The sequence below is a fragment of the Patella vulgata genome, chromosome 3, assembly GCF_932274485.2.
Source record: "Patella vulgata chromosome 3, xgPatVulg1.2, whole genome shotgun sequence".
NCBI classification, from domain to species: Eukaryota; Metazoa; Mollusca; class Gastropoda; family Patellidae; genus Patella; species Patella vulgata.
This window is the reverse complement of record NC_065881.2, coordinates 729,788-744,427: the sequence shown is the minus strand read 5'-3', so window position 1 is coordinate 744,427 and position 14,640 is coordinate 729,788. Positions and strand designations below refer to the sequence as shown.

The window sequence follows — 14,640 nt, the reverse complement described above, 5'->3', positions numbered from 1 at the left end:
GACTATGTTTTTTTTTTATCGTAACGGCATTAGTAATGATGATCGAGTCTAGGCCTAAAATTCCAAAGCTAATATCTCGGGTCCGAGTGGATCAATTTGACTGAAATTTTCAACAAATTCCCTTTACATTATCTAGCATTTAACTATTATAGTGAGAACTGCCAGCCCTTTATCTAATCTCCTTCAATGCCCCTTTAATTGTTTGGATGAAAAAAGGGATATTGTTTACTCACCACTACATCACCGGCTCCCATAAAATATTGGTTATTATCAATATCTGTTTGCTCCCTATCAATGCACCCCTATGGAAACCCGTATTTGAATCGTTGATCTGACAGTCCGTGGAATGGCCGCGGTTTGAATCACCTGGTGATCCGTATAGGCATCAGTATCTTAAAATCAAATTTATGTAAAAGAAATTCGTGTCACATATGGCTTTGCTCATGTTGAAAATTGAAATTCACCAGAAACAAACAAAAAAGACGAAAAATATGTTTTTTAATTACAAATTACACGAAACTGAATTCATGAAAAAACACATAAAAATGATTCAATCGGCATTCTTCTTCTTTATGGTTTATTAATCAAAGAATTATTTCCATGCATTACCCCCTCTCCCACCCAGTCCCAACCTCATCGCTGCCAGTATTTTGCGTTCCAGACAATACAATGAAGACAAAAAAAAAACCCATTTTCTTTTTCTCTCTGGCTGAACGTCACGATACAATACATTTAGATCGAGAATAACATTGGTAGAATATTACTTCAACAAACAACTTGTGGTTTTAAAGAATGTGCTACCGCCTTCATTAGACCAGATGGCACAGCCATTAAACCTCATTTCAATTCAGTTGGAGGAGTATGTAGCGTACTAAACTTGAAGTCTATTTATTTTTTGTTTTAATTAATAGATCTATTTTTATATATACGTTTAATATTAATTTATGGGTAAAACTATTTTATATATACAGATTAATGATATTAATAACATCCAGCTATATTTTACAGTCACGCTACCTGAAAAATACAACATTTCAAATATTTAATTAAAGAGCGTAAATCAATTGTTTGGAACATTGAATTACATGAAAATGGTTCTAAAAGCACATATTAGGTTAAGATGAGTGTATATAAAGTGATATACAATCAATTTGTAAAGTTTTTATCCTAATTTCTAATCATTCTGTTCGGTGAAATAAGTGAACAGTCCAAATGGAAAGGGAGTCGCAAACTGATCGAGGTTTCCGTGGAGGTCGCTATGATCACAACATCTGATTGGGCGCTACTGTTCACGTGTCTGTAGATAACGTAGCTATAAGTTCGGGAATAATAGTAAAGTAATCTAGCGATATCACCTCGGTGGAAGCGGACGTAAAATACAACTAACTCACACAGTAATCTAGCAAAGTCAAGATGTTGTAAAACTCGCAGTCGTTGCTTCACGAACATGAGGTAATACTAACATCATCAGCTGATGACGTGATAAGGTGCGCGTATCAACAGGTGATTATAAACCATACATTTGATTTCATATTTAAAGGGATGACAAAACGGCAACAGAAAGAGGCGGAATTAACTTACCAGCAGGTTGTTCACAGATGAAATTAGCCAAGGCAGCACAGTCTAAATCATTATATCTTCCACCTTGTAACATCACAGCACAATCTTCGTTATTAAAATTATTTGGTTCGCCATTCCAATTGCTGAAAGGAACAGGGTGGAATATAATAATTTACTCCGGGACTAAACTATTTTGATTTAGATCCAAATGGAGTTTATATTACGTATTATTTCGATAGATGATGGGACGAGGTCTATAAGCGTTATGACTTCTAGCCTCTAGCTTCCAGATCACTGATTGAAGGCGTTCTGACTTTAGCTTCCACATCACTGACTCAACGCGGTCTGACTTCTAGCTTCCACATCACTGACTGAAGGCGTTCGGAATTCTAGATTCCATATCACTGACCGGAAGCGTTTCAAGGTCTAGCTGCCACATTACTGACTGAAAGCATTCTAAGTTCTAGTTTCCAGATCACTGACTGAAAGCCTTTCTAGATCACTGGCTGAAAGTGTTCTGGCTTTTAGCTTCCAGATCAATGACACAACGCGTTCTCTAGCTGCTAGATCGCTGATTCCAAACGTACCCAACGCGTCCGCAAGAACAACGTTATATATTCCATGCCGAGCCGTGCTCTAAGCGCTTCTAATGCCACTCAGGGTGGGGGTGGGGTGAGAATTAGGAACTTTATATCTACATGGGGCCAAGATTAGCAACAATATACTTACATGAGGTCAAGATTAGCAACAATATACTTACATGAGATCAGGATTAGGGGTTGTATCTGAATCTCTTTCCCACACCCATTCACCGGCCACTAATCTATCATTCAATCCAGTCCACCAACCACGGGCTGTTAGCGGCATCTTAGCCAGCAGACTGTTTATAAATTTCTTCAAAATAAATATGTACATATATCACGATTATGTTTCTATTTACAATGACGGATATGTGATCGAATGGTTTAAGGCTTTAGATCATAAGGTCTGTCATTGAGTCAAGCGACGTGGTTTCGATTTCCCGTTTGTACGTGACAAGGCATGCGGTCGCCTGTTCAACCTCGTGGGTTTTCTCCAGATCCCCCCGTTTCCACATACTGCTAAACAGTCCTACGCATAAGCAAATTATTGAAATAAAATTTGTACGGAAATGATAAAGTTTGTGTCGAGTGGACGTTACACCCAAATTCTTTCTTTTTTTTTCACGCCTTGCGCTGATGCGTCGGTAACGTCGATGCGCGTCGGGTATTGTTGCGTCTTATAAAACTTTTGATGATTGTTCTGGAGGATGTTATTTTGTATAAACCCACTGTCCCGGATGACGATGGCGATTCTAGTCTGTCACTCATGGTCTTGATCCATTTGGCTTAAATATACTCCTGCATATATATGCATGATGTTAATGCCGCCGACGAGCGTTTTCGAATCGAGATTTGAATATCCCTCTGCCTATGTTGATGCTAATGAAGACGATGTTTTGGATGATGATGTAGCTGATGATGATAATGCATCTCATGATGCATGATGCTAGTGAATAGAATGCCACTTGTGTAAATGCTTTTAATGTAGCTTTTATATATAATGAAAATGGAATATGTTTGCTGATTCTGAGGATACTGCGTGCACACCAGATGCCAATGTGATGCTTGTTTGACAAAGAAACCTCCTATGGATGATACTTATGGTCATGGTGATGCTTATGAAGATGAAACTGTGGATCACTATGTTCTGCAAGATAATGGACGTTAGCAGTGTTCTATACATGTAATACTTCTAGTACTACGGACTCGGTTGATGATGATGATGATGACTAAAAACTAATGATAGTGTTTCGGATTAAGATTCGTCCTAACTTGATTCTTATGGCGACGATACTGTTAATGATGCCACATCAGATATAGGCTTTGTTTTGTTATACTTACTACTTCATCTTGAGAATCTAGTCCCAGATATCCAGCCTGCAGATCATCATCTTGTGCATGCGCCCTATCTAAACAAGTCTGTTGTACTTCAGTCCACATCACCAGGTCGGTCATATTGGTGGAACTAATATAATAACAGGCGGAGCCACCATCAGAAATCCATCCATTTAAACACGGAGCCCCTATAGAGATATATAACTTCATTAAATTAACTGAAATGTGGTTTAAGGTCAGGAATCTAGCCATTTAAACATGGATCTCCTGTAGAGTCATACTAACTTCATTCATGTACAAATGAAATATGATTATGAACAAATAAAATGAAATGTACCTAAATAAAATAAAACCAAGTACGAACAATCTAAACCATTAGACAGAATTCGAAGTCCTAAAACAAAAGGGTATGGCAAAATAGTGTAATCAGCAAATGAACTGTTCACCGTGTACAAAATACACGACAAACAGTGGCAACAGGTGTCCGGAAGAGTAAGCTTACCCTGCCTGGCGCCACACCCGCCATACATGAAAAGAGATTATACGTCCTGCTTTCTACACCGACCTGTTTAATGAAAATAGGCGAACGTCTTGCAGTATGCTATCAGGACTATTGTGTCGGACCAGCTGGGTTTCAGACATCCTCGGTTACCCAGTGTACTCATTCCGTTCTACTCCACTATACCCTGGGTTAATCCAGTGGAGTAGAACGGAATGAGTACACTGGGTAACCGAGGATGGGTTTCAGACTACTCTTCTTCAAATTTCAACTGGCGAGGGTTCTTATATATGCACGCCAATGTGTTCAAGTCACTTAAAGGGGAAGGTCAACGATTTTCAACAAGGTTTCCATAAACCTTAAATATATATTAATAAATAATCCCCCCCCCCCCCCTTGTAGCACAAGCAAAAAAGTTTTTGTAAGCGAGAAATTAATTTTTATTAACACGGGAAGTGACATACATAGTTGGTTCAACACGCTCACTGGACTCTATAGTAAGCATATAGATTTAGGAATATATATTTGAGATTATGGAAACCTTATTGAAAATCTTTGGTCTTCCCCTTTAACAACAAATAGCAATATAGGGGGTGGTGAGGAACTGTTCTCGGGTAAAATCTGATAGAACACAATGTGTCTGGGATATATTAATCATTGGTTTTATTCTATTAATAGTTTGTTGATATCCCATATAAAATTGTGTTCTTTTTAATTTGTTCCACATAATGTCACTTAAAGACCAAGTTCTGGGATTATGTTGAAATGTAGACCTAGTTTATTTTGTATTTTGATTTTAATTTTGAAACTATCACCTGGATCATTGACATATTCACAGATAAAACCCTGTGTTTGTGTACAACTAACATCAGTAAAACTTCCATCACGACCCATTCTACCACATCCTGGAATCGACAAGTCATCACGGGGTTGTTGGTCCCATTGTCTGAAGATAAAAAGGAAATATAAAAAAACAAACTCTCTATTTAAAACAGCCGCGATAAGACTAAACCAAAAACACCAAATAGATCTTATATCGAGCGTAAATCATCATGGTATAACGCCCTGTTTTAAAACAGCCGCGATATGGCAATGGACTATTTACAGTGGCGCAGGAACTCGGTCGACTGGCTTGGCGTTTGCTATCCAGTTGTACAGGTGGTCGGCAAAAGTATCTGGTCAATTTGACAATTTTTGATTGACCACCTCACAAGTTTACAAACGGTGATTATAATTACTTCCCGCAGTAATTGCCAACCTCCTTCCTCACTCGATATACAATTAAATGACACTAGGAAACAGCAATTGTAAAAAATCACATACCCCCCCCCCCACACACACACACACACCTCCGTAATATCTCAAACAATCATGAATTGTAAAACCCTACAGACAATGCAAGAGACAGCAGTATGTACTAATTTAGTGTTAAGACTATTGATGTTGTTAAATATCTGAGTATAAAAAACATCTTTGTCTATTAAATGGGTATGCAACAACTGCATAATGCATGGACTAGCACGTACATAAAGACAACTCAAATTTTGGAAACACTGATTATACTTTTGCCCAATAAGTAATCCAATTGTCACAAAGAAAGGGGTAGGGGATATTTTGTAACGTATTTTTACTGGGTTGTTACTTACATGTATTGTATATCTAGTTTGATTCTATCAGGGGGAGGCGGGGTTGTTACTTACATGTATCATGTATCTAGTTTTGTTCCATCAGGGGGAGGGGGAGGGAAGGGGGTGTTACTTACATGTATTGTGTATCTAGTTTAGTTCCATCAGACCATCTATAATCACCTTCTGTATTTATATCATTGAGTCCAGTCCAATATCCACCACTACCTATAAGCTGTCGATCTAACCAATACTATAACATTAAATATAAAAATATAACAACCAATACTATAACATTAAATATAAAAATATAACAACCAATACTATAACATTAAATATAAGAATATAACAACCAATACTATAACATTAAATATAATAATATAATCATCTGCCTGATCTAAATAATACTATAACATTAAATATAAGAATATAACAGCCAATACTATATCATTAAATATAAGAATATAACAACAAATACTATAACATTCAATATAAGAATATAACAACCAATACTATAACATTAAATATAAAAATATAATCATCTGCCTGATCTAAATAATACTATAACATTAAATATAAGAATATAACAACCAATACTATAACATTAAATATAAAAATATAATCATCTGTCTGATCTAACTAATACTATAACATTAAATATAAGAAAATAACGAATACCTATAACATTAAATATAAGAAAATAACGAATACCTATAACATTAAATATAAGAATATAATAATCAATAATATAACATTCAATATAAGAATATAATGATCTGCACTTCAATAGACTAACACAGGGTGCAGTTAGTATAGTGTGCAATAAAAATGATAATTGCATTTTCTACACACAAAGAACTATCTACGCTACAAGCGAGGCTAATTGTAGCCAGAGAGCCTTAACTAAAGTCTGAGAATGCTTTGTGAACTCGAGGCCTACATGCTGGGGGTGAAGATCCAAAAAGCGTTTGGTATATCATGGAGATTTTTATAAAATGTCCCGAACGCCATTTTGACAAACTAATATAGGTGAAGGACAAAATGATGATGGAAAACAGACACATATTATCATTATTTACCTTTTCAGAAACGGCATTCACTTTTACTAAATCCCCTCCGCCACGTTGACAGACAGATCTCGCTGACTGCCACGATACTTTACTATTATTAGCAAACAGGTAACAAGAGTGACCTGCCCTTAGCCAATGATCAGGACAGCCAAATGCAAATTTCTCTGAAAAATATTGGATGAATCCAGGTTAAGTTGCCATGATTATGTTGATTTTTAAATTAAATTATCAAATGACCACCGTGTTTCAATCCGTTCGAAATCAAAACCATCCGATGGTCTAGAGAGCTGATTATAGACTTTGTCATGTGAATAAATTTGTAATTAATAATTAATATAACATATGAGACCAAAGAAGGACCTGCCATAGGTAGATTTAACTACTAAATAATGCATCTTGAAATTTTGGCGATTTAAATTTTTAATTGATTTGAAAGCCACGGTTTATGTTTTGGTAGTTTGGTGACGTCTTTAATTCGTTACGTCACACTGTCACAGAGTTATACTCACTTTGAACAGCTGATTTTTGACAGATGAAATGTGATCTACCCGAACACTTATAATCATCGACCACACCCCCTGTATACATGATAGCACACGATTCATCTGATCCATTACTTGGTGCATTATCCCATGATCTGAAATATAGAAATAAACAAGCTCTATACTACCCCGTTACTAGGTGCATGTATCCCATGGTCTAAAATATAGAAATTAAGTGTAGTTTAATGCTCGAGTGCGAGATATTAAGTAATATTTTGATATTGAAAAAGTGCGATAACACGAGGGCAATATCTATATATTACGCAATGTCTTGCACGAGACCATTAAACAACTTAAAATACAGACACTATCCAGCACGTGCATTTCAATGAAATACGTCACGCGGGTCCAATATTTCAACTAGTGTAAATAATGTACGCCACTATAGAATTTTCAGTATAGAAAAATTTGATTCCAAATAAAGTATATTGAATTGGGTTCAAAAATTAACGTTTGGTATATACCATTAACTATCTGGTTCGAAATATTATTCTCAAGCTGGTTTGCTTCCTGATGCTTGACTTATTAAATTTCCAGGCCCGGGTTTCACAAAACATTCTCAGACTGAAGTTAAGAATTTACTCAAAATTATTCTCCTTATTTTAACTACAATATACACCTTTATAAAACTTTTGTTGTTTTAATGAATCAAATACATCAATAAGAAAATATGTGTATAGTTATGTGTTTCTGGATCAATGTGAAAGTTAAAAGTTGTGTAAATTCTGAACTGAAATCTTAGAATGTTTGGTGAAACCGGGTCCAGAGCTTAAGCTTAGGTTAAAGTATACCAGTAACGATCATAAACGTTAAATTATGTGTCTTTATTATTTCTGTATACTAGGCGTTTTATACCATGGTCATATGTCAACCTTGTTCGTTCAGATGGCTTAGAATTCAGATTAAGTGGTCAACTGATACATTATTGTGGGACATTATCCACAGGAGTGAAATGAAATGGGGTTTAACGTCCTGCTGTTCTGCACCGACCGGGTTAAGGTAGACGGGCATACGCCAAGCAATGTGCTATGGGATAAATTTTGCACGGACAGTGGAGCTCGGTTTGTTTTTCGTCCCATCCGAACGTCCAGACACTGGCCCCCGTTCTGCACAACCGACAAGAGAAAACAATGCTGGACAAGTCCAAGGCTATTTCTTTCTTGGTCAGTAACGGGATCAACCAGCAACCCCTTGGCTAGTGGCACAGTGCCTAATACCCCCGTCAGACCGTCGTCTCCGTGGTCGCCAATGATCGCCGAGTCACGGCGTTTGTTTTGAGCATGTTCAAAACAAACGCCAAGGTTCTGCGATCTGACCTGGAAAACTGTGCGAAGGTGACTTTTTGCAAGTTTGTAATTTTTTGTGACATTTTCTCGCGTTATGTTCAAGTTTGCCGGCTACCTTGTTAATATCTGGTCGCTGTACCGTCGCGGCAGCGCAGTAAGGACGCCACCTCGGTCTGACGGGGGCTTAACTCACAGAGAGGATTCCACTGACTGGAGTGAGTATTAAAACATTCTTACGTTAAGGAGGAGTTCCATGTATTGGCATCTTCCCATTTATAGAAGTCCTCCCTGTCCCGATCGTTGAGCCCAGTCCACCATGGTGTTGATACGCCAGCAGCTCGATATGGAAGCTCAGTACTGAAAAAATCCTAAAATAAAAAGCAATGTATTTATTTTATTTATATCATTAATTTCAAAATAAGGAACAAGTGTTCGTTGATCTAAATAAATAAAAGCCTAGTTCAACAACAATTCGGAAGGTACGGCTCGTATGTGAGATAATAAGTGGCATTAAGTGTTCTGGAGGGGGACTCATACATTCTCCTATGTATAACAACCGACACTGCTTATCACCTTTATCATTGTTAATTATTGACGTCAATTGACATACTATCGCCATCATATCAGGAAACGCCGTTCAATAGACGACCATCGTCAAGACCCGTCGCAACATTTCTGTTGCATCTTTCTTGTTTTTTTTTTGTTATGGGGTGTGTGTGTGTGTGTGTGGGGGGGGGGGGCTGTCCGAATTGTCAACGCGTGTGCGTTGCATCATAAGTTGTGTCATTGAGTCAAGTGGTTGCAGAGTAAAATTGTTACTTTTATAGCCAATGGTTTCGACTTTATTCATTTACATTAAAGCACCATTTTATTGGTAATGCGTTTTAACCAGATTGGAGAAATATTTCCAAATCAAATGTTTGTTATTAAAAAAGTGTTAATAGATAATGTGTGTCGAGCAGATGGTAGGAATAAGCCGTACATACGACAAGCTATATAAATAAATATGAAGAGCCCCGCGGAAGAACGATCTAAGTTACTTTTACAACGAACCCCAGTTAATGGCCCCATCTGGTAACAAATTGTATAAGCTTTCTGTGGAACAATCAATTTCAGGTAAACACGATCGGAGTCACGTCGAACCAAGGCCCTTATGATTCGTATTAAACATCATTTTGAAGTTGTAATTAAACCCACTCGTTGTTCTGTTCGAGTCAAGCATTCTCGTCCAAAAGTCTGTTTTGGCTTTTATGCGAAAAGACAAAAATGTGACTTAGATCGTTCTTCCCCTGGACTCATCGAATACATTCAAGAATAGTAAAAGAGCTTACAGATTCTATTCCAGAAGTAACAGACAAAAGGTGCATTCCACCACGTTTGAGAGGATTGAGGGATTGGCATTTAGCCAAGGCATCGTTCCAGTTGAGAAATTCTGAAGGATTAGCCGGATCTGCGACCCAATAACAAGCATAGATAAGATACGCCCATCTTTCATCATTAACAGGCGTTGGACAGTATTCCTCTGAAATTAAATTATATAGTTCATGGTTACTTATATAGCTCATGATTACTTATACAGCTCATGATTACTTATATAAACCATTGTTACTTATATAACCCATGGTTACTTATATAGCACATTGTTACTTATATAACCCATGGTTACTTATATAACTCACGGTTACTTATATAACCTATGATTACTTATATAACTCATAGTTACTTATATAACCCATTGTTACTTATATAACTCATGGTTACTTATATAACCCATTGTTACTTACATAACTTATGGTTACTTATATAGCACATTCTGCAGTTCAGTCGTTCATTCTTATAGACATTTTTGTCACAATTAAAACTCAACATGGAATCAAATATTTCAAGAATTGAATTGCTTGAATTAATTTGTTACAATTATAATTATAGTCGTGATTAAAGTCTTATATCACACTCCCTGGAAGACTTGGACAAATTTCATAATAAACAAACTGTAATTTTACATACAGTCCACCACTGTTACAGATGACCGTCATCGTCATCTCTTTACTGTTTTAGTTCTTATTATTATTATATAGCACCAATTATATTCAACCTACTGCGTTCTTTAATGTACTTACATTCACCGATTGATATATTATAACTACCATATTAGGCGTGTCTTTTCTTTTAGACCGTTGTATACGATTAATATAACTACCGTATTAGGCGTGTCTTTTCCTTTAGACTGTTGTATACTATTAATATAACTACCATATTAGGCGTGTCTTTTCTTTTAGACCGTTGTATACGATTAATATAACTACCGTATTAGGCGTGTCTTTTCCTTTAGACTGTTGTATACGATTAATATAACTACCATATTAGGCGTGTCTTTTCCTTTAGACTGTTGTATACGATTAATATAACTACCATATTAGGCGTGTCTTTTCCTTTAGACTGTTGTATACGATTAATATAACTACCATATTAGGCTTGTCTTTTCCTTTAGACTGTTGTATACTATTAATATAACTACCATATTAGGCTTGTCTTTTCCTTTAGACTGTTGTATACTATTAATATAACTACCATATTAGGCTTGTATGATTATTTGTAATTATATTAAATGTAATATTGTTTAAAGCATTTGCTATAGAATTCATTCGTCAGATATAAATTCCTCCATTTATAGAGTGTTTCTTACTTTCCTTTTTCTTGAATTTACAAATATAGGGATATTTACTGGTACAGAAATCATCACTGAATTTATTATACTGATTCAAGGTACAACAATCTTGTGTATCATAATTATCAGGCTCTTTATTCCAATTACTACAAAAACAAAATATACATATAATATATCTTTATATTAAACATACATTATGACGTCACATTAATAATGACGTCATTGTAATAATCATATTAAACATACATTATACAAGAGGTAAATCTGCATATTGCAGGTCTTTCTTTAGGCCTGAAATGTTATCTGAATTATTAGTTCGGCATTAATTAACAAAACAAGGCCATAATATTATATATCTTTATATTAAGGGAACAGTCAAGATTTATTTTAGTGAAATCTACTGCTCGAAGACAGGAAATCTGTAACTTAGGGACGTGTTTGGGGATCGGGGGCGTTAATGAAAACTACTGCTCGAAGACAGGAAATTTGTATCTTAGGGACGTGTTTGGCGATGGGGGCGGCAGTAAAAACTACTACTCGAAGGCAGGATATTTGTATCCTAAAGACTTGTTTGAGGATGGGGGCGGCACTGGAGGCGACGGGCATCCATTTCCGAATGCGTCCAATCAAAGAGTGAAATTGAATTATGTGTTTTGAAATTTTAAATGTTCGCTGTTAACTTTGTGATACGAATTGCCTTACTTAACTTGAATAAAAAGTTTATTGAATCTGTTTTTACATATTCATATGGAACATTTTAAAACGGTAAATATTCTATTTTTTCCCGATGTGGACATTGATTTACATTATTTAAAATCACGTTTTGTGCGGTGTTCTGTGAAATCCCTTGACAGCAGAAACAACACAATATAGTCATTCTATTGAAATGCGAAATGAAATGAAATGGGGTTTAACGTCCTACTGTTCTGCTCTGAACTGGGCTAATGAAGACGGGCATACCCCATACAATGTGCCATGAAGGAAATTTTGCCCGGACAGCGGCACTACGGCCTACTCTTATATCGAATTCCAACTGTCAAGGGATCTTTTAAGTGCAAGCCAATGTGTACACGGGACCTCGGTTTTTCGTCCCATCCGAACGACTAGACAGCTGTCCTTGTCAGACCCTCCTTCCTGGGAAAAATCTGGATGAATTTCCTCGGCCAATGCAGGGATCGAAAACCCGACCTCCAGACTAGCGAGCCAGCGTCTTACCCACCGTAAACCCCTATACTGAAATGCGAACTATACCATTACAAATAGCTCGCAAATCCTTAAAAAAAGTTTCAAATAACTTCAACATGGATCTAACGATAAGCTAATATGTTAAATATCTTATATATTATTACATGTAATGAAAATCATACATATCGGATGTAATGAATATCTTACATACTGAATGTAATGAATATCTTACATATTGAATGTAAAGAATATCTTACATATTGGATGTAATGACTATCTGACATATTGGATTTAATGAATAACTGACTTATTAGATGTAATGAATATCTGACATATTGAATGTAATTAATATCTGACATATTGAATGTAATGAATATCTGACATATTGAATGTAATGAATATCTTACATACTGAATGTAATGAATATCTTACGTATAGGATGTAATGAATAACTTACATATTAGTAGCGACTGTACCGTCTAACCAGGACCAGGAATACGGTGATACCTCCTGTTTCTTTAATCCAAGCCACCAACCAGAAGTCGGATACGATTCAGTCTGTACGTTTATCCATTGCTTGATTTAAAATAATAATAACAAGAAATGGAGTAAAACTATGCTTGAGTGTGATATGGGAGAAATTTTTCCGGGCAGCGGAGTTAACGTCTATTCTTTGTCGAATTTCAACTGCCATGGGACCTTGGGTTTTCTTCCTATCCGAACGACTATAGACACTCTTCCAGTTCCTTGCCAGATCTTCTATCCAAAGAAACCAGGCTGGAAAATCCCACAAACTTTGTAGGCCAACAACGTGATCGATCCCTTGGCCTCTTCGTCTATACTTAGTGAGCCATCCGACAGCGATTGAAAAAAGATAAATCCGACAATTGCGAAATACAAATATATAATTTATAAATCAAATAAATGTACTGTGAATAATGTGTTAACCATAATCACAAACAAAACATATCAACTTTCAAAGTTCATTACATGCAAACCTATCACTATGCTTTTGAAAATCTTTCATATATAGCGGGATTTCCTGAAGGTCTACAGAAATTCTTCATACACAAAAATGATATTTTGAACCCCCACCAAGCATAAAAATAAAACTTTATAATTCAGCACAAATCTAACTATATCAGTCCAGTTTAGCATCGAACTGGGGTATGTATTTTAAAAGTTCAAGTTCGGGGTTCGTACCTACAGTGAATGCTGACCACGACACTTACGATTAAAGGCCAGTACGAGTCTTGATTTTAGATTATGTCATACGAGAGTACCCCCCCCCCCCCGCCAAATCACAAAAACCATAGACACCATGTTAATGTCATACTATTATTATGATGCTTCTTATTGACAAGCTAGCCAGCGCTAAACTATGTTTGTGTCTTTACTAAACTATGTTTGATCTTCACCAAACTATGTTTGATCTTTAACAAACTATGTTTGATCTTTAACAAACTATGTTTGATCTTTAACAAACTATGTTTGATCTTTGATCTTCACCAAACTATGTTTGATCTTTAACAAACTATGTTTGATCTTTACTAAACTATGTTTGATATTTACTGAACTACGTTCGACCCTTGCTAAACTGTTTGATCTTTTACTAAACTATGTTTGATATTTTACTAAACTGTTTGACCCTTACTAAGCTATATTTTTCGTATGCTAAGTCTAAGCAAAACTAAACTTTTTCTGTGATAAACTAAGTCTTGTCTAGACCATGCTTGGTGTATGCTAAACAATGCTTGGTCTATGCTGAACTATGCTTGATGTACAATAAACTGTGTTTGATATATGCTAGCTTGACTAAACTATGTATTATAGATGGGTTGACATCGGTCAACAGTTGACTAACGATACGAACATTTTGAAAATATATTACCTGTTCTGTGGAGCTACCAACCATAAGTAGTTCTGAACCACGTGAGTGACATTCATCATGAGCCTGGGTGAAGGTCACTTGATCTATAGTATTCCAATAATAACACTTCTGATTGGCTAATAACCATCCTGGCTCACATGACGTTGTTTTAACGACGTCAATAGCTAAACCGCATAAAAATTTCATTAACAAGACAAGGGCTTTATTTACGAAAATTTAAAACTAAAATATCATTAGAATGCAGGCTTTTAATTGGATGAAAATATAAACTATAAACCAAAACGTTTAACTTCCATACAATTAAAAGGTTAAATCCTCCAGAGGAAGTATTCGCGGGATATTATTTTTCTCTTAACTCATGCGTATACTGAACCACCTTATGTTCAGTAACTCAATGA

General features: G+C 36.0%; 1 protein-coding gene across 1 annotated transcript; it reads right to left on the bottom strand.

Annotated features, from left to right (window-relative positions):
- Window positions 1–711: 711 nt before the first annotated feature.
- LOC126816423 (macrophage mannose receptor 1) lies at window positions 712–14,375 on the bottom strand. Its single transcript, XM_050542963.2, has 13 exons — window positions 14,243–14,375; window positions 12,809–12,927; window positions 11,185–11,312; window positions 9,830–10,020; window positions 8,736–8,866; window positions 7,180–7,307; window positions 6,680–6,834; window positions 5,738–5,853; window positions 4,791–4,921; window positions 3,483–3,664; window positions 2,321–2,454; window positions 1,582–1,703; window positions 712–1,017 (listed from the first exon to the last, which is right to left on the bottom strand). Exons 1-13 carry the CDS (start codon window positions 14,264–14,266, stop codon window positions 938–940), a joined length of 1,641 nt encoding a protein of 546 aa, XP_050398920.1. The 5' UTR covers window positions 14,267–14,375; the 3' UTR covers window positions 712–937.
- Window positions 14,376–14,640: the final 265 nt, after the last annotated feature.

Coding starts and splice junctions, on each gene's coding strand:
- LOC126816423 (XM_050542963.2), bottom strand. CDS start 14,266: ATGGTTGGTAGCTCCACAGAACAG. Junction 11,313..12,808: donor GGTACAGTCGCTACTAATAT/GTAAGTTATTCA, acceptor TTGTTTTTGTAG/TAATTGGAATAAAGAGCCTG. Junction 8,867..9,829: donor TTACTTCTGGAATAGAATCT/GTAAGCTCTTTT, acceptor TTTTTATTTTAG/GATTTTTTCAGTACTGAGCT.